General features: G+C 34.8%; 2 protein-coding genes across 2 annotated transcripts; one reads left to right on the top strand and one right to left on the bottom strand.

The window, feature by feature from the left end:
• Positions 1-1,493: 1,493 nt before the first annotated feature.
• On the top strand, positions 1,494-14,550 carry Usp30 (ubiquitin specific protease 30). The gene is made up of 7 exons (XM_088226517.1): positions 1,494-1,967; positions 4,694-4,866; positions 6,221-6,446; positions 7,279-7,466; positions 8,586-8,789; positions 9,283-9,605; positions 10,140-14,550. The coding sequence occupies exons 1-7, from the start codon at positions 1,697-1,699 to the stop codon at positions 10,273-10,275; spliced, it is 1,521 nt and encodes a 506-aa protein (XP_088082643.1). The 5' UTR covers positions 1,494-1,696; the 3' UTR covers positions 10,276-14,550.
• On the bottom strand, positions 13,244-16,347 carry eIF6 (eukaryotic translation initiation factor 6). The gene has a single exon (XM_088226518.1). The coding sequence runs from the start codon at positions 16,214-16,216 to the stop codon at positions 15,479-15,481; it is 738 nt and encodes a 245-aa protein (XP_088082644.1). The 5' UTR covers positions 16,217-16,347; the 3' UTR covers positions 13,244-15,478.
• Positions 16,348-21,213: the final 4,866 nt, after the last annotated feature.

Genomic DNA, 21,213 nt, shown 5'->3' with positions numbered 1-21,213 from the left:
CCAATGCTTATTTAGTCGTTCTTCGGATCGCCCGCCAGGCGTGACTTTTAGAATCGAAACCAAAACGTAATTAAAGCGTGTAAAAACCTTTCATTAGCAAAGCTTAAAATAATTAATTTTAAAATTGTAATTATTTTTTTTATAACTGTCAAACTACGGCTAGTGGCGCAATTACAAAGATTTTCTTACTTACAGGGCTGCACTGATAGAAATACGTTTTTAAAATATAATAAATGTCAGTTAATATTATTTTTACATTTCCAAAATCCAGTGAAAATATATCAATTGAGCGAAATTATTAGGAATTTAAGGAAATATCTGATTGGGATCCACCAAAAACGAATGTTGATTGTAAACGTTTTTATCTACAAAAAGAAGATTTTCCTCTAATTTTTAGTAGCATATGTATGATCGTTGAATGCAGCCCTATGGGTATGATTTTGTCATTACTTTTGAAAATATTTGAGTCTATAGGGCACATCTATGTATTGCTATTGAGCAACAATGGAATAAAGGTGTTGCCCAGAGACTAAAGACATAATATATGTGTTACCTAAGTTACCTTCCCTATTATTTATTTTTATTTACCAACAACACAAATATATTTAATTCAACGGAAAAAGAGTTTTGGGTATTGAATATCAATTAATCAATCATCAACTTCAAAACTAATTATATTAAAAAAGGAATACTGTAGTATTATCTATAGTGTACTCTCTATATTTAATAACTCCATAGACTTCTTGTGATTTACCCAAACGTTTCTGTTTTGGGGTCATTTCCTCCTAGTGTTAAATAACTGCATTTGAAATTAAATCATCTATTGATATTACAAGAAATTTTTCATTTTAATCTGACGACAGGCGCAGTTGGTTAAATAGCAAACAGTGAAATTGGCGTCGCGGGTTTGATTCCCGCCAGTTGCAGAAAAAAAATCAAGAAAGATTATTTTCTCAATTGGTCTTGGTGTTGTGTTATATTTTCATAACCTCCCTTCATATCTCCTCTTTCCCACCTGCTGACATTGCTGACAAGTTCCTAAAATAGAGGCTTAGAGGATTGTTACTTTATAAAAAATAAAAATAAATCATGGGTCAATTTTGATTTAGTAGTATACAGCGATATTGTTTGTCTCTAGCATGAAAACGAAAAATAAGATTTAAAAACCCCAAGTGTAAAATTTTAATTTTCATAGTCTAATTATTTATGTTCATTTCAGAAATTGCAAGAGTTACCAAATAAAATGTAATAAACCACACTAAAGTGTATGTTAAAAAATGTTATTATTTTGTTCTATATCTACATCAATGGCTGGCTATTTGTAAAATTATTTATCAGTACCAACAATGGAAAACCACCTAAAATATCATTGAAATATTATTTCTTCCAAAATTTGTTTCGGCCTGAGAATTTTTTTAAAATTATTAATTTGGCGGGAAATCCTGTGTGACCATTAAAATAAAACGAACAAAGAAAGAAGAAAATCGTTTTCCATCTACAAACGTAATAACAATGTATCTGGTAACACTAAATATTACTGTCAAAATTCTATTTTTCTCAGCCGCTGACCGCTCTCGTCCGCAGACTATAATATTGACTTTTGCGTTTTCTTAAAATATGTTTAAATTAAAAACGAAATTCTAATGTCGAGTATCGTGCGGGAATTATTTATTTAATTTGACATTATCATACAAAGATGGAGAGTGGCGATCGCATATTGGTTGCGGCGGGGCTGACGGCGGCTGTAGTTGTCGGGGCTTTCGTTTTGTGGGGGCCAGGGGGCGCACCTCGCATTCGCAAGCGCCGGGGGCAGATCGCCGGGCTGCAAAACCTCGGGAGAACTTGTTTCTTGAATACCCTTCTTCAAGCCATGGCGGCTTCTCCGCTGTTTGTCGAGTGGCTCAAGAAAAACACAACTTCCGAGGCGAACAACAGTATGATCACCACACTGTCTACTGTTCTTGATGGTATAGTATAGTGCACATTCGTACATTTACACTTGTAATCATTTTAGAGCGATCCGCTCTGTTTTCTCTGAATGATCCGTTTTCTCATTCACGAAAATGACTACTGATTCGATTAATAACTACTCTTGTAATTTCCTCCAATTGCCATTGTTTGGGTGATTTCGTGAGAAAGAAATGAACACTACCTTTCTTCACTAATAAATCCTTTTGTTATTTACATTTCTTATCTTAATATAATAAAAGTATTGTTATATAAGTAATGGTTTCAAAATTAGACTTATCTTGACACAGAAAAAACATCCAACTGGGTGGATAAAATGTTCAGAAGAATCTCACCTACGTGAATAAAAGTCTCAGCCCTTTCGATTAGAAGAATTAGAGAAAAATGGATGTTCAAAAGAAGCTAGAATGTTAAATGTTACGCATATTTTACAATATAAAGTGATCACCTATGGCGGGGCAAATAAATTATTTTTAAATGTATCAACAATGTTTTGACTATGTCCAAATATTTGTAGACTGGCTGGATTTCCTCTCTAGGGAGTTATAAATATCTAAATTAAGATACATTTGTTGCAACAAAGAGGAAAAAAAAATGAGAAGGGAATATGAAAGTCTAGGCATTTACAGGGCTTATGACCTTTCATTGGCTGATTTAAGTGACCACTTTACACAACGTGCAATATTCACCATTCCACCCAAACATAGGTTATTTAAACTTTCGCATTTCCTCAACTCTTCCATCTGTTGTCTTTTGAAAGTTGACCAAAATAACAATTTGGGGTAAATCATAAGAATGCAAACATTTATTTTTATTAAAAATATATCGTCCTTATATTATGCAATATTTAAAACATATCGACTTAGAGACTTGCCTGGTTTGTTTGATAGATAATTCTACAAAAAAGGGTAGTATTTGACAATTTTACATGTGTTTTAGAGTAGATATTATGTTCATACACAAACTGTTATTACATTATGTGGTAAACATAATTTTGATGCCTACCCATGGATTCCGAATATCTATTTTTTGTATTTATTTTTATTTTAGAAGGTTAACATGAACAGAAAAATATAAAAGGAAAAATAATAAAACCCACTAATCCGCGAAACCGGCTTGTCAGCAGGTTTCCTATTTTTACTTTACTAAGAAAGACGTAAGAAAAATTAAATAAATTTAAAAAGTAATATAAACATTATTAAGAACTAAAAACATACATATTTTTTACACAAAATTTATATACAAAAAATTAAATAGATGACTGTTAACATTAATAATCAATATTAAGCCTTGTTACATATGAGCCATTTAATTATTTTTTTCTTAAAAGTTTCGTCAACATTTTCTTTTAAGATCTGCTTAGGAATCTTATTGAATATTTTAGTAATTATATAATGAAGTGTTTTTTGGCCATACTTGTTTACAAACTTCGGTACTGACAAGCCTTCACTTTGTACTAGCCTTGTATTATGTGTATGTATAGGGTGGGCCTTAAATGTATACCTAGTTTCAATTACCAATAATTTAATAATTGTAGAACTTTCAAATGTTTTATTTATTTTTTCAAAAACCACAATAAATGGAAATGGAAATTTTAATAATAACTAAGTTTTAAACATTATATTTTCCAAGTGAGTTCCACCAACTTGTTTACATTGTTTAAGGCGGATTCGAAAATTCTCAAAAAACACGTCGAAAAGTTGCCCATGGGATGGTGTTAATTTTCCGTACAATGTTTTGTTTTAACTGATTTATTGTTGTTGGATTGTTTTCATAGACTCTTGATTTTAAGTATCCCTACAAAAAATAATCATACGGGCTAAGATCCGGACTCTGTGGAGGCCACTCAATGTCTCCTTTGAAAATGAGTTTCTCGGGGAACATGTCCTTCAAACGGTCAAAGATAGATATCGTTCGGCTTCAACTCTTGCATCAGTTAAATTTTATAGGCTTTTAGATGTAAACCGTAGCAAAAAATTCTTCGTAAAGTGGTCCTCTTGTTGTTTAAGGCTTGACTTCTCTTGCAAGTTGATTGTTGCGGATTTTCCCTTACTGATTCACTAACACACTGAATAACTTCTGGTATCCTCGCCGACTTCGGGTAGCCTTCATTTATTATTCTTACTGTTGAGCCGGTTGTCTTAAACATTTTGATCTATTCCCGAATAGACTTTGCGCTTGGTGCTTGACTAATGTCTCGTAAACCGAAGTGAGCCCGGTACATTCGTCTCGAAATCGTCACGGAATAATTGTTTGCGTAATATGCGCGAATACAAAACGCGCGCTGCTTCCCCGTGAATGGCTCCATGGTGACTAAAAATTCCACAAAATAGCGTATCTAACGCTACCCTTCTCACCGCGCCCGCCCTAGGTATTAATAAAAAAAATAACTAAACAATCCACTAACACAGTTAAGGCCCACCTGTATATACCTTTTCTGGTAGTTACTATCAAATCGATATCTAGTCACAAATTTGAGCCATAGAATAGCATTTCCGGAAGTAAACATATTTACATTTATGAAGTAAGTATTCTCTTGCTGGCTTCTAAAGGGTTAATATCTGTCCTTCCAGGTGTCAGACTCAATAAACTCATTTCAGGAGTAAACTCAATATACCAAAGCCTTCGCTTCACTCCTGTATACATCTGAAATATTATCTCAATACTACTTTGCTTTAGAGCTATTTGAGTTCCGGACGTCAGATTACGATTTTCCTCTTTACAGTGGTAAACGGCAGCCATGCGGTGTCCCGCGGGGCCCCGGTCTGCCCCCTGGGTGTCCTGCGCTGCCTCGGGGCCCTGGGTTGGGTGGTGCCGGAAGACCAGCATGATGCGCATGAACTACTCCATGTCCTGTTGACCTGTGTTGAAGAAGAGACTCAGGCTGCGGCCAAGAGGGTAATAATCGAGGATGTTTATTATTTATGTAATGAAACCAAAATATCATCATCATCCCCCTTTTTGCACCAAGGGCACTGCGTTGGTAAACCGATATCAGTGTAGTTCGGTCATCTGTTACATGAGGGTAAGGTGACCAGTCTTATGCTTCAGGTGACAGTACAAGAACAATAAAATATTGCAGTTCATTAAAACCTTTAAAATCAATTTTCCACGTTCCTTCTGCCAGGAATCAAACCCAGGACCTCAAGACTGGTAGGAGAACGTGTCAACCACTACACAACAAGCCGAACTTATCTTCACTGGATTTCCTTATTCAGGACAGTTGTCTGAAAGCAGCCATTGAGTTGAAAACACTTGTCCAGTGTTCTGGTTCTTTTTCCTTCAGAACTATATTCTTCATCCACCTAGACACAGGCGTAATCAAGGATGCTTATTAGGAGTGGTCGAAATCGGCAATTTTTTAACTATCAAATTCAAACAGTGCTCAAAACTTTCAATTGACATGCTTATCAGCGGAAAAATACTAATAAAAATTTTGCGTTTGATTATTAATTTGTAGTAACCGACCAAAGTTTCGCTTATTTCACTTTTCTTTAAATGACCTAGAACTCTCCATGAGAAGTACTTCAATGCTTTTAAAAGTAAAAAATGTTAAATGTTAGACAGTGTTTATTAAATCCAGATTATTGATCTAATTTTTCTTCGTCTGGCACAAGTTGGTAATTAACATTTCGCTAATTGTGAGATATTGCACTTTTAAAGATTAAAGCTCAATTCAAAATCAACAATTCAAATAAAACCACTTGTAGAATATCATAAAACATTATTTTTTGTATTTACAAAATATGAAATATTTATATTTTATTTTAAACAAAGTTTATTTGGTGGCGGTTATGAAGAGATCTCGCTTTTCAAAAATTTGTAATTACCAACTTGTTCCAGAAGCCTTTTATTTGTTTATTTTAATATCGTAAACTGTTTATTACAGGATAAAATAAAAATGTTAAACTTAAAAACCGAAAATAGTATATCCCTTAATTGTATATTGCAAAACACTGTCCATATTTTGAATGAAATATTCAAATTCTCGGTTTTTTTACATTTTTTCCAAACTTTAGGCCCTTTTCGCTACAAATGATGCAATGCAAAACTTTTCTTACTATTTCTCTGTTAATAAGTGCAAGTTTCGAGCCTTTTGAATTTGAACATCGAAAAATCATCACATGTCACCTCAACTCAATACTCAATGCAACAGGACATTACTCCACTATCTCCAGAAGGTTTTTTTATCAGTCTTAAGAATGGAGGCATGTTGGGATGTTCTTTAATTGTTTGCCATCTTTTTCTCCAGCGTCCCGGCAGCCTGTCTGACGCCCTGGGTCTCCTGGCGGGCACGCCGCTGGCGCCCTCGGTCCGCGAGGGCAGCGCCCCCCTGTCCCCGCGCGCGCTCCCCCTGCGGCCCTCGCCGCCCCAGCTGCGCTCCGTCAGCTCTCCGGCCACTCCGGACTCGCCCCTGGTGCGCTGCGCCCGCTCCCTGTCGCAGGCGGCCATCTTGACCACAGACAAGAAGAATAATGGTTAGTTCTATATCCAGTTGCTTACTTTAACGCATATTCTCTAATAATTTCTCCAATTAGATACATAGGTATATAACAGAAATCATTATGTGATAAATATTAAAATAAATAAAAATACATACTAGGTTTTTTTTTCATTTATACTGTTTTATTATTTTAAGAGTTTATTACATCTAGTTATTATAAATGATGATGAACCATGTCAAATAGGTAAAAATTTGTGTACTGTTTATGAAATTTGGTCTACAGGTCTATATAAATTAGTTATGTTTTTTATGATTAATTACGTTTTTATTTTATTATTTTGTTAACTTTGTTAAATAACTAATTTAAAGCATGTTTTACTTATTGTACAATCTTTCCCTCGGCACGGGACACTCCAGTAAGGGAACATTATTCTGTATAAAAAGAAAGAATACAAACAATGTAAAAGTATAAATAAATAAATATAAATGTTATAGTGATAGAACCAGAGTTCACGACACTACCCACGGGACTACTACTCGTCTCATTATTTTAATGTTATTTTGTATATTAAAGGTTTTTCAAATATCAATATCTCATTAAAATTAAACTGAAAACTTTTCAGATAAATTATTTTACTTGGATACGATCTACTATCCACTATTATTTGAGATATAAGATATGTGTTATTTATATACTTTTTATAATTTTATTGTGTTTTAAATAATATAAACATGGTGTATTTTTAAATGACATAACTATACATGAATAAATGCAAAATCAAAAACAATATATTAAAATTAAAAAATATTAACAAATATTAGTTTGTAGTTATGTTAACTTGTGGTAAAATCTTGCGCTTTTTCAGAAACAAACGGGTCTCTGATGTCCCTACAGGCCGGACCGTACGGGCCGCCTCTGGTGAAGGGGGCTTCGCGTTCCTTCTGCCAACTGGACAGGCTCGGTAGGCCCGCTCCTCTGCCCCCCGCACCCCCGCAACCCCCCTTCAATGGGGCCCTCGCCACTCGGCTGCAATGCACCATATGCTCTCATAAGGTTTGTGAAATAAATATTCCCAGAAATCCTCGTAGCAGACAGAAATTGCATATTTTGAGATTTTTTTCAGAAATTAATTCAAATGTAAAGTGTCTGTTTTTTTCTAAATGAAGAGAACAAGAGGACACAACAAAAACAAGATACAAAAAATTAGCCATTAATTTATCTCCTACACTGCACATTGCGCAAATATCGCGAGCTGCTTTGGCAGCTTTATTGCCTCGATTGAACTCGAACATAAAGAAGTGTCGAAATTGCTCACTTTCGTCTACTTGACATTCCATTTTGAAAGCTTGTAATAAAACAAAATAAAATATGTAATGTAAAAGCAATCTACAATACCTTGTCGGGCAGAATTTTTTCTCTCGAATGACGAACTTTTACTATTTTGTCTTACTTTTGATGCTCATTTTCAAATTTGGAAAAAAACAAACGCAACTTATGTTAACACCTAATACTGAAATGTTGGTCAGCCTATTTGCCTACCGGGCAAGAGGTCTCGGGTTTGATTCCCGACACGGCAGACATGAAATATTTGTTTAAAAAGGTGTTTTCACACTAAAATATTATTTCATAGTCCTTGGACTGAAAACCTAAAGCCTAAGACTGATCATATTACTTTCATGTAACAAAAATGATTAAGATTCACTGCGATTGGTGTACCAAGGCCGTAATGCCCTATGCACCATTAGGTGCGGAAAGGGAATGATCAGTTATGACATATTTTAATAAGATTACATAACATTGCTTGCCTTTTCTCGTGTTAGGAATTTTTATTGGAAATGAGTAGTATTTGAAAAATGGAATGATCAATTAAAAAAAATATTTTAACCAGTTTCGAAAATATTTTTTTTTGTATAAATTCAATAAACATTATCATAAAATACCAAATAATATAATTTTCAATATTTTGTGGCCTCTCATTTTGTTTTAATGACAGCAGTAAATCGAGACGGCAATGATAAAATTTAATTTTCAATACTCTTTTTCAAAATCTCTTCATCTCACGTATTTTCTTGTGCTTTCCTCAGCTCTTTCGTTGTGTGGGGTTTTGATTTTTGTATTTTAGTTGGTTGGGCTTAAATTACGACTATTTCTATAAATTATGATTATTTCCAGTCTCCCATCCGCTACGACAAGTTCGACAGCCTGTCCCTGCACCTGGGCGACAGCGCGCCCCCCCTCAGCGTGGTAGGGCTGCTGCGTTCCTTCTCCGCTCCCGAGCTTGTACGCGGCGTTGCTTGCGGCCAGTGCGCGCGAAGCCAGGACTCTGCGTTGCCCGCCCCCCTCACCGCACACATCAAGACGGTCACCATTGGAAAAGTAAGTATTGTCGAAAAAAAAATGTTCATCTTCACAAAAAATGTTTTTCATCCCAGTTTACAGGGTACAGAATACAAAAGATGAATGTCAAAAAAGGAATTTTTGAGGTAGAACGTTTTTATGTTTTCAGACCTCTTGTACTTTAAAATAAACATGTAAATATAAAGTCGGGTTTCTGAAACCAATTGGTAACTAACATTTTATTATTTGTGAGATATTGCACTTTGGAAGTTAAAATTTCATCACATTGAACTTTAATAAAAAAGTAGTCTTTTCACTACTAACTGGTTTTGTTGGTCATCCCAAAAATACTGATCATCCACAATGGCGTTTTTGCTTTTAACCCCTTCATATTAGTTGTTTTTAATTTTACCTCCTGGATTTTCGATCAATGTAGCCGGCAACCCGATTAGCTTCCAATGTTTTTTGTACATTTTCAAAATATAATTGAAAAGTACACTTAATTAAATTGGTTCAAATTTTAATTCGACAGCTCCCGACATGCCTCTGCCTCCACCTGGGCAGGACCCAGTGGGGCCCTTCGGGGCTCAGCAAGCGCAGCGACCACGTGGTCTTCCAGGAGACCCTGTCCCTCGCCCCCTTCACGTCCAGCGCGCCCCCGCGGCCCGAGCCCGACTTCGCTAGTCTCATGAGTCAGAGCCTGCCCACGGCGGGAGGGCCAGGGGGGCTCGGGGAGCTGGGAGACCTCCAGTGGAGGGCGCAGTACCGCCTGCAGGCTGTAGTGGTGCACGTCGGGGGCCCCCGCTCTGGACACTTTGTCACGTACAGGAGGGGAAACGCCTTTGAAGCCAAAAGGTAATATTATATTGAAGTTTGTCACTGAAAATTCTGGCAGGTGCAATACCAGTTGGCAGCAGACCCCCCGGAAGACCACAAAAAAGATGGCGGGACAGTTAGACGTCCGCATCCCAGGAACAGGCTCCAAACAATAACTGGACACAGTCCTAGAAAAAGCAAAAGAAGAAGAAGATTATTATTTTTTTTAATGAAAAAGAGCAGTGGTACTTTGATTAACAAATTTGGAATCGCAAGTTTGAACCCGAGACCTTTTGCGTGGTAGGCGAACACGCCACATTATACACATAAGGTGGTTTTACACGGCAATATTTCACTGTCCCTGGACTGGCAACAGAAGCGTGAGACTGATCACCTTACCTTCCTGTAACACATGATCGAGATACACCGCATGTAATTTACCAATGCAGTGCTCTGTGCACCATTAGGTGCGGATTGGGGTTTGATGATGACAATGTAATTTCATCCACCCATCAATCTAAAATCGTAACTGTCAAAAAATAATTTTCTCAATTTTTTTTTCTATTTTCACAGGTGGTTCTACACGAGTGACACGGTTGTTCACGAAGTATCTCTGGACGAAGTTCTCCTGAGTTGTGCGTACATGCTGTTTTACGAGAAGATCGTCATACCAAATCACAAACTCGGCTCGAGAGTACCGCACGCTTAGCTGCAGTAAATTGCATTTAAATACTCCCGTTCTAACATGAAGCATTCCGGAGGAGTTATTGTACAGCATTAACCGAGATTTTCCAATTCCACGGGTCAGAAAATGGTATATGATCTTGGGCAAGATTTGACCCAACTAATATCGTGTCGTGTAAAACACAAATTGGGTGATGAAATCAGAAAAAATATTTGATACTTGAACGAAAATCTGCACGCGCATAAAAAATGTGCATGCATGTTCAACACCTGTCCTTTAACTGTCGATGCGTATTATTCGTTGTTGCTTTTTTTGATGCGTGTAATACGAGATTTACTCTTATATCAGCGTACTCCAATAAAGTCACAAGGCATTTTTATAAAATATATAATCAAGGAACATCTATATACATATTTAGTATAAAATTCAAAAATATGTGTTTAATTGTTATAATCATTGAGTTTAGTCGCTAAGGTGTGGACATGCTATAAACAAAGGGTGAGAAGAAAGATAATTCATTTAAAGCATTGTTTTATACACGTTATTATATTCAACGCTTTTATTCTAACCAAAATATATTTAAACGCCACAAACTCTCTAATTTTATAACTGTGCTTCTGTTAAAACTGTTAAGTTAAAAATGTGTTTATTTGTGAAGATCGAGTGCCGAAATTGAACTATTTATTACAAAACAATTTCTGTATAATATAGTACTACCTATCTTTACCTATCCTACTTTTTTTTTTAATATTCAAGGATAAAATCGATAGGTATGTCTCAAAATTAGTAGACAATGTCGTGGGTATACTGCCAAAAAACGTCAACTCAAAAATATGCGGATTTGACTTAATGATGCAGTTTTGTAAAGTTTTTAACGCTCTATAAACTGGTAAAATACACTAAGCCACATTAAATATCATATATCTGTAGTTTTAAAAACTAATTTAAGGTTAAGTCGTATGCCCGGTATTTTATTCAGGCTAAAAACTTTTAAAAACTTATTATTTACCTATTATAAAATTAAGAAATGGATAAATTAAAAACATGTTCTTAAACGAGCACTTAAAATCGTACTTTATTTAAATAAGGTATAAAACAGTAAAATTGGAACAAAACTTAAATGCTTGATTTCTCAAAACAGGGATTTGAAAGTTAAAGCTTTTTACCAGTATACCCACGATGTGTAAAATGTAGAATGAGATAGTAATCTCTACTTAATCTATCTAGCCTTCCTCTCTCTACTGCTGGATATAGGCCTCTTCCACCTCTTTCCACTCGTCTCTGTCCTGACCCTTCCACATCCAGGGACCACCAGTTATCTGGAAAATGTCATCAATCCATCTCCCGGTGGCCTTCCGACGCTCCTTCTATTTGCCCAGAGCCTCCACTTCTATCCTACTCATTGCCACTTTAATTTTGACATCAAAAACTTTGGTTCTATGCCTAACCTCTTCATTTCTTCTTATATCTCAAAGACTCACGCCAACCGTCTGCAGTTCCATGTTGTGTGCATTAAATTTTTTTGACACTCTTTTCTGTAATGGTTGTCATCTCTAGTTCATAAGTTATCAATGTTAATATGTACGTGTCAGAGACCTTTATTTTAAGACCAATTAGAATATCCTTATTTTCAAAAATGTGCTGAATTCATTTACTTCTTCTTCATGTGTCATGTTGTGTCCCTCGCGACGTTGACGGCCACTTTCCCAATAAAGCTGCCTTATTCTGAGCAGTGCGAAAAAGCTCCTCCACAGTTCTAATTTCTCGTGCTCGGGTGTTTCAAAGCCAGGAAAGCTGTCTTCTCCTGACCCCTCTACGTCTCTCAATCTTCCCCTTCATGACAAGCTGAAGTATGGCATATTTATCAAAAGGCCGGCACGGTGGTGAATAGTCCTCTATTCGTATTGGCTCCACGTAATACTTAATTGTTGGTTATCATATTGATCCGAGATATTCTTAACATTCTATGTAGATCCACATATCAAATGCTTCAAGGCGGATTATAATATTAACTTTCAGAGACCACGTCTCTACACCGTACAGTAAGATAGACCAAATATATACATAATTTGATCATTCGTTGTCTCAGCTTTAGGTTTATATTGTCGTCACAAAGATTTTAATTTTGGTAACTGCTAATTGCAATTAATATTTCAGTTTACAGTGTATTTTTAAGTTCGATACGTAATGTTGTATCATATTAATATATTCTCCAAAATGTTATACCCTGTGTTGCTGATGTACGCCATTGCACCTTCAGTGGTAGATTTAGCTCGAAACCTTTCCGCAAAAAAACATTTATTTTATTACCCTTTACTAAGTAATCAGCATTGACTAGTATGCATTTCTTTATTTTCTCTATCTGAATCTAATGATGCATAATGTTATCTTGGTTGTAAATTTATTATACAAAAAGGATTTTGAGACTGACCAATTTAGGAAAGTTGGTAGTCTTATGCTTCAGATACATTTAAACCGTTGAATGATTGTAAATATTTTTTTTAAAATGCATAGAATAATCATTTAATATTTCAATCAAAAATATAATGCACGTTGGAATATGCTAGTCACAGTTATGCGCAAATAAATGGTCAGTCAAAACAATATATGGAATATTGCAAGTATGGAAATACTTTCACATTATTTTACAAATAAGACAAACTGAACTCTGATTATGTACATTATAAAACTTAAGCAACTCTGTAGTTTACCATTTTGAAGAAATCTTTAGTATTAAACATGTTCCATGGCACAAAATTAACTTTTTTAAATGTATTTTTTGTTTGCAATGTTGTATTGGAGGACGTAACAAATATCTCAAAACACCTAACAATGAATACTCAACTTAATGAACAACAAAGTCGTGGAACTATAAATGTCGAAAGACTTACCAAATATTTTTTTTTGAAGCACTATGTGATTTTCCATGTTAAATAATATAACTATGTATTTAGTTTGTGTAAAATCACTAAAATTATTTTATATGCCGACCGGTTTTAGAATAAACCAAATAAATCAACTTACTGTCAGCAACAGAATGAAACTTTTTAGTTATTGAAGGCAGAGATAATAAAGTCATAGGTAGTGTCAATCTTACAATCTAAATAATACCAATAATAATTTAATGTGTTTATTCAGATAGTTATACAAAGTATTCATTTTAATAACTAGTAATTCCTTGACTAATACATATTATATATAATAATAAATTCAACAATTGGTTATTAATTTACTCCTTTGGATGACACTCTACCTTACCTGTATGAATGTTTGTTTTTAACAAAAACCATCGCCATTCTATGAAGCGATAGACCCAGCATCCCTAATCTCCCAATCGATTTGAAACGGTGATTTAGAATATGTATGTCCTACGACTTTTAGTATTAATGATAAATGTGATGTGATGTATATTTTGTACAAAGGTACAAGAAAAGAAAAAGAAATTATTAAAGACTCAAGAGTTTATTATAAAGAAAGGACATAAGGACTTAAAAGCATAAATTGATTCTTAAACAGTATTTTCAGAGGCCCAATTTATTGTATTCTACTAGTCTATCTTTCTATTCATAAGAAATACCTTTATAAAACTGAATGTGTACTAACTAAGTTTTACCAATTTTTACCTCATGAATATGAATTATCTTGGCATAAATGAAATCTCTGGTATGAGCAACTGAGATTATTTAAACTATTTTTTTGACTTCCATATACTCCTTCTCAAAAATGTTTTTCTTCTCTGTCGCAATACATTTCAATCTATTTTATATGCATTTAAGCAAAAAAAGCTAAGAAGAAGAATATGTAAGTTTTTTAAAACAGACCCTCTAATTAAATAAGTTACCTATTTTAGAATGACTGTATATTATAATTCTATGGATAGGATATTGAATTTCTTCCACCGCTCTACTGATCAATATAATCTTTACTTTCTGTTCAAGAAGTCACATTTAAAATTTTATGATACTCTTATAAATTCTGAGATATACTCGTATATTTAATTTTCCATTAAAAACAGTTGACATTCTACAATTATTTTATATACTTAACTTTTTATTGAATTGTAGTTTTGATGAATGAATCTTATGACATCTCTATTACAACTGTTCTTTATCTGAAACTAAATGTAGAATAGTTTTATTTAATTTATTTTGTAATGTCCCTAATATGTACAATACATAAGTAACCTAATAATATGTAAGTCATCAAATGTACATTTTATTACACAATAGTTTAGTTTATATCATATTATTGTAATGCAATGTAAAAATGAGTATAATAAAATATGCTGAGGTGGTGTAATTTTCTTCTTTATACATAATACCATCATTGTTGGTTCTATGAACATCTCATTACGGTAAGGCCTGACATAATATAGATTTTCTCTAGTCAGTTCATTATTTTTTATTCGTGGTGTAGACTACACTACTAACCTTTCTTCTTCTTGCGGTGCCTTATCAGGTCCCCCCGACATTGGTGATCACTACAGCGAAAGCATCTCAGTCCTGCACTACTCCGAGGCCAGGACAACTGCTTGTTGAATGTACTCGCCATAGTGATTCCTGGGTAAAGATGACTAGAGTGGTTTCCCATTGCCTTCTCTGGTGGATTTTTCTGTCGGGGTTACCTTCCCTTAGCTGGTTGGTCTTGGTTTGGAGGCGCCAGAAACTCGCCTTTCATCCTTTCGTTATCTGCTGTGATCACACCGTTATGAGTGTGATCCTAACCTTTCGCACTCCGTAATTATTTAGTAAGGACAAATTCAGCCCCGTTTTACAAATTTGAGTATTCGGAATAAGACACATTCAGTACTTGAAAAATAAAATCGTATATTCTTAAATAATTTTAGAAATTGCGTTGTATAAGAAATACGACATTGAACCACACTCGACAGCGGTAAGGTGGCGAGATGATGTTTTTCAAAAGGGAATCATCACTTTGAGGATGCACGAGCGCCATATTCTCACTCAACAAAATGATAACAGCGTTTTCATAGTGAAATAATTGGTACTTTTTAAAGGAATAAATAAACCAATATTAACTTATAACATAAAAATATATTTCAATATTTTACATAATAAAAAATACACATTTTAAAGAGTCTGTACATTATCCGAGTAAGTTTTGCCTCGTATCATCGCAACTCCCAAATCCGAAGTAATGGTAGGTCATTCAAACTGACAAGATATAGAATAACAATACAGAAATGGAAAAAAAATATGGAGATTATTTATGACATGCTTTCAATGAGGGAAGCTCTCATTGTGGAAGTAATAGCACCGGGCTGGGCCTCATTAAGTTTGAAGACACTCTCGATAACGGAGATTTCCGTGGAAGTTGTATCCATTCCGCAGAACGAGCACCAATCATTGACCACCATGCCTGCAGCCAAGACCTCACTGCCTCGGTTGACTGTCCCGGCCACCAGAGGAACCTGTAGTAGAGAAGACAGCTCGTCCTGGTCTTGAATGGTGGTCTTGGGATGCACCAACCCGCCCTGGTTACTCAGTACTGTGTAAGACCCGACTAAAACATTGCTGGCAACAGTCTGTCTGAACACCTCTACATTTAAAACATCCGCCAGTACTTCCTCGGTCTCTCTGTCCAGATCTGGATGCACGAGGGCGACGTAGTCATTGCAGGCTATGACGTTTCCCAAAGCGCTGAGTCTCTCTTCAACCCTTTGTATTCTGACGGAGTCGGGGAGACTGTTTCTTAAATGCTGTAATTCTGTGTCTGTTGTAGACGAGGGGACCAAAATCCCATTCTTATTTCCTACTGACATGCGTCCTACGATCCTGCAGCCTGCTATACTCGCGTGAATCACGGGAATAGTGTCGGCAAGTTCGGCTTCAAAAACGCTGTAGAAATTCTCCGATCCGCCGATTGCAACAATACAGTATGTATTTGTTAGTTTGCTAAAAACACCGACTTCGTTGTTATTCTCGAATTGAACACGAACTGCCATTTTTAAAACGATTTGCAAATGACTCTTTTTAAGAAACAACTGATTCGCAATAACCAAACAAAAAACGTCAATTTTCACGTGGGAACGCGAATGTCATTTATGAAATTGTAGTTTCGGCGAGTTCCGCGATTGGCGCGATTAGGTATTTTGAAATATTGCCATAGTTAAAATTAATGGTATTACACGACGTTGTGCAATGTTTTAAGATTCGAGCTTCTTAAATATTGAAATGTTTTCTTCGGAAATAAACGGGTTGTAATAAACATTATAATATTGGAAAATATCATGAATGCTGTTTGATATATTTCAATATGAAATAATAACACTTTAAATAGGATTATTCAAAACAATATAATGCCTTTACCAACATTTTACCATCAATTACACATATAATTTTATATTAGCGTGTTTTTTTATATTGAATGATTTATTTTTTAAAAACACATTGTACCTTACGCCACTAAAAAAATATATTTTGTAAATTCACAATTTTGTTAATTTTTTTCGGCAATCTGCTGTTTTCAAATTTTCTTTATATTATCACACCATTAGATCAACACCGACTAGAGTAGGTATTGATTAGATGCATAATAATACCTAATAAGGTATCCCAGTAGGTATCTTTCACTAAATAAATCGATGAACCCCTTTTTTGGCAAAAGTAAATAAAAACGGGGTTTGTGGTAATAGTAAGCATGGTAATTATATATTTTTGATCAACATGAACTTTGCATCCGCATGACCCAAATTGTGGCTTAGTGTCGCGGATTCGCGAATCAATGGTCCGAGGTTCGAACCCCACTCTACGATAACCTAATACCCATTTTCTAATAGTGAGCTGTTTTTAAAATTTGTTGAATGTGGCGCCCAAAATTGAAATGTTCAGCCAAATTTTCATTTTTTACAAAAAAAATATCAACAGAGATTGACATTTTAGAGGAGGTAGTGTCGGCCTCGTGGTGTAATAGTCAGCGCGTTAGCCTGCCATGCAAGAGGTCTCGGGTTCGATTCGTGACATGGTTGATATGAAATATTTATTTAAAAGGGTGTTTTCACAAAGAATTTCAAAGAATATTTCATAGTCTCTGGACTGGTATCTGAAGCGTAAGACTGATCATCTTACCTTCATGTAACAAAAATGATCAAGATACGCTGCGATTGGTGTACCAATGCAGTGCCCTATGCACCATTAGGTAAGGAAAGGGAATGATGGTGATGATGATGAGTGTGGAAGTCTAAGTATTTACAGGGCTTATGACCTGTCGTTGGCTGGTTATGTGCTGGCCACTTAACACATTTTGTAACATTTAATTCTGTCTACCTAAGCTTGAAAATCCATTTTCTTCAAATAAAAAACAATATTAATACCGTAAAACGCTGCAACTTTTCCTACCGGCCACAACTTTTCCTGTTTCGTTACGATTACGATATTTCGCATTTGATTGGCTTTTTCTCACTTTTTACCATTTGGTAGTAATTTTTCATTGTCCTGGCAACACCTTTTTTATTTTTCATAACGCCAACTCCATTGTTGCGCTCTCAGTTGAGCGATGAATGTCGGCAGGAGGAGTCGTGAAATTTTGGTCTCCTAAAACTTTTAAAGTTCAAGAAAAACCAAAAGTGTTTTTGAAAAGTAAAACCGTCCCGGGGTAAGAAAATACTGTATATTTTTCGTATTGTTTGATACTTTTATCAAAAGTACACGATTTCATCAAAAAAACTTGCTAGGCAATGTTGTGCAGTGTTTTGAAAACACGATTTGTACTTTTTGCCTGGTTCTAGGGTTATCACTAGTAGTCAACGTGCTTTATCTTAAATTTGATTTTTTCATTTAATTTAATTTTTTTATTAAACGAAATTTGAATTTATTTGACTTTATATAATTTACCCGGATAAAGTTTTTTTCGTTTATTTCTAGTAATACAAATAAACTTTTAATTATGATTTAAATATGACACACTACTTATATAAGTGTTCGAAACATAACTTAATTCAAAGTTTATCTCTATCGATGATCGTTATAATAAGTTTACAAAATATCTCAAATCTATTGATAAAACGATATTTCGAGGACAAATTGAATACTAAAAATTATGGAAATCTTAATTCTATTGCAGTTATGTGAAAAATGGCAAACAATCAACAGCGAAGAAGGCGTAGAGTAGGAGCTCGTAGTTATTCTGATTACTCGAAGGAAATGCTGGAAGTTGCTGTAGATCTCGTTCGAAGAAAAATTATTTCATCATACGAAGCAGAAAAGCAGTTTGGGATCCCACGTCGGACAATTAGCAACAAAGTCAAAAGCGTACATAATAAACCATTTGGTCGACCTACAGAGTTTTCAACTGAGGAAGAAGCTCACATAGCGGACGTGGTGAATATTTCAGCAGAATTTGGTTGTCCTCTTTCTCTTTTAGATTTGCGTATTGTAGTTTACAACTACCTTTTAAAAAGTGGAAAATCTGCTCTTTTTAAAGGAAAAATGCCTGGTGAACGCTGGGCCCGTTTTTTCTTAAAACGACACAATTTTTCACAAAGGGCAACACAAAATATAAAACAAAGCCGTGCTGCAAAAACAGTAGAGGAAATGGACGAATACTACAGAAATTTGAAAATTTCTCTTAAAGATGTTCCCACCAGTAATATTCTCAATTTTGATGAGACAAATTTAAGTGACGACCCCGGATCTAAAAAATGTATTTTCAAAAGAGGCACAAAACACCCAGAAAGGGTAATTAATGCAAGCAAAAGCTCAGTATCAATCATGTTCAGCGGAACTGCTGACGGAATTTGCCTACCACCTTATGTGGTTTACAAAGCAGATCATTTGTGGTCCAAGTGGTGTGAAAATGGTCCAAAAGATGCTAGGTATAATCGCACCAAATCTGGATGGTTCGATATGATTTGTTTTGATGATTGGTTCAAGACTATAGTTATGCCATGGGCAGACTCTCGTGACGGCGTAAAACTTATTATTGGCGATAACTTGGCATCTCACCTAAGTGTCGAGACAATTCAAATATGTCAAAGTCAAAACATTAGATTTACTTTTCTTCCAAAAAATGCTACACACCTTACTCAACCACTAGACGTGGCATTTTTTGGACCAATGAAACGACATTGGCGTGAAATTTTAACAAATTATAAAGCTGCACACATCACTACAAGCACAATCAACAAATGTCATTTCCCGCAGCTACTGCAGGAGCTAATGTCAAAAATAAACATTACAAAAGAGATCAACATATGTAAAGGATTTGAAGGATCCGGAATATTTCCTTTCAATCCCTTAAGAGTGACATTAAAAATGCCAACACTACAAGAAGAAAATTTTCGTCAATTTGATGCTAGCCTTTTGGAGTTTTTACAGCAAAATAGACAATCACAACCAATAAAAACAGGCAAAAACAGCAAGCTTCCAGTCATACCTGGTAAATCTATTTCAACTGAACAAGCAGAAGAGCTAGCTAAAGCTAAAAAAATAAAGAAGGTTACGAAAATAAATACACAAAAAGAGAAAAAAGACTCAAGTTTACCAGGACCGTTGAAAATAACATATGTCAAGAAGAAGGAAATAAAGTGTCCTGAAACTAAAAGTCCTGACAGTCTTTGCAAGCTTTCCATAAGTGCCATAAACGTTTACATGCAGCCTTTGGCGACAGTTTCAAATAAATTCGTACATTGGCTGAGGAATTTAACAAAGAATTCAGAAATGAATACTCCGTTTTGGGTTGACACACCAGAATGCCTGGATTTGAAAATAGTTAATGTACCTAAAAATGACTCCCCGAACAAGAATAAAAAACCGAAGATAATAATTACGTCTAATATAGTTTTAAAAGAAGCTTCCCCAAAAAAAACGTTTTACGAGATATAAATACACAAATGACTAAACGAAAAAGAACTTCTCAAGGCCAATCATCCAAAATAAGAAAACAAAAGAAACATGTGTACAACAGCGACTCAAGCCCGGTGTCGGAAACTTCTTTTCATGCTGCAGACGACTCCGACTACGAAAATTTTGATACTTATATTGCGTCATATTTACAAGAACAAGAAGACTTTGAACAAGAAAGCATAATATCCCCTTTCGAACTGAGTGACATTAATGTTGACGTGAAAGATTGTCATGAATTTCAAGAAAACAGCTGGATAATAGCTAAATTCGCTGCGAAAAAGAGCACTAAGCACTTTGTAGGGAAGGTTTTATCAATAAATGAAAAAATTCCCACAGTGAAATTTACACGAAAAGTCAAAAATTCTAAGCGTGATAAGGGATCAGTCTTCATCTACCCTAGTATTGAAGATGTATGTGCTGTACAAGATTTAAAAGATGTTATTGCAGTATTACCTGATCCCCAAATTTCCCGACGAGGACATTTCATATTTCATTTAAATCTTAATAAGTATAACATCCAATAAGTAAAAATGGTATTACTTACCTAACTAATAAATCAGACGAATATTTTCACAATCGTCTTGGTCAATCTGTCGAAATATTTCCCTTATCGTATTTTGAGTAATTATTTTAATAATTTTGTATTTTGTTTGAGATTTTTTGAAAATATTTCTTTTCTTTTGGGTACCTAAAGATGTACCAAAATATTTGATTTTATAGTTTCCGTACCTAAAGTTAGTAATATAATAATGTTCCTATTCACAAATAGGATATTTTGTTATAACATGCTAATTTTATACTTAACGGTATTTTCAGCAAAATAAGACTATTATTAGCTTGTTTGGTTTTAAGCATATCTAGTTTTTTTAAATATATTCTTAGTGGTTTCTAAAAGTAAAAAGTAACGATGTTGGTTAAACAGTTAGCTATTTTTGTTTTTCGTTTTATTTTTTACGTATGTTTGTTTAGTGTCATAGCTTTTAATATTGTTCCTACTTTGTGTTGCTGAAATTTGAATTACCTGCCTAAAAAGTAACTTTAGGTTTGAGAGAGAAGACTACCTATTATTATAGATATAATAGACTGATATTAATACCTA

This window comes from Micrasema longulum, unplaced genomic scaffold (assembly GCF_059751315.1).
Source record: "Micrasema longulum isolate JH-2025_06_02 unplaced genomic scaffold, ASM5975131v1 h1tg000436l, whole genome shotgun sequence".
NCBI classification, from domain to species: Eukaryota; Metazoa; Arthropoda; class Insecta; order Trichoptera; family Brachycentridae; genus Micrasema; species Micrasema longulum.
This window is presented reverse-complemented; position numbering and strand designations above follow the sequence as displayed.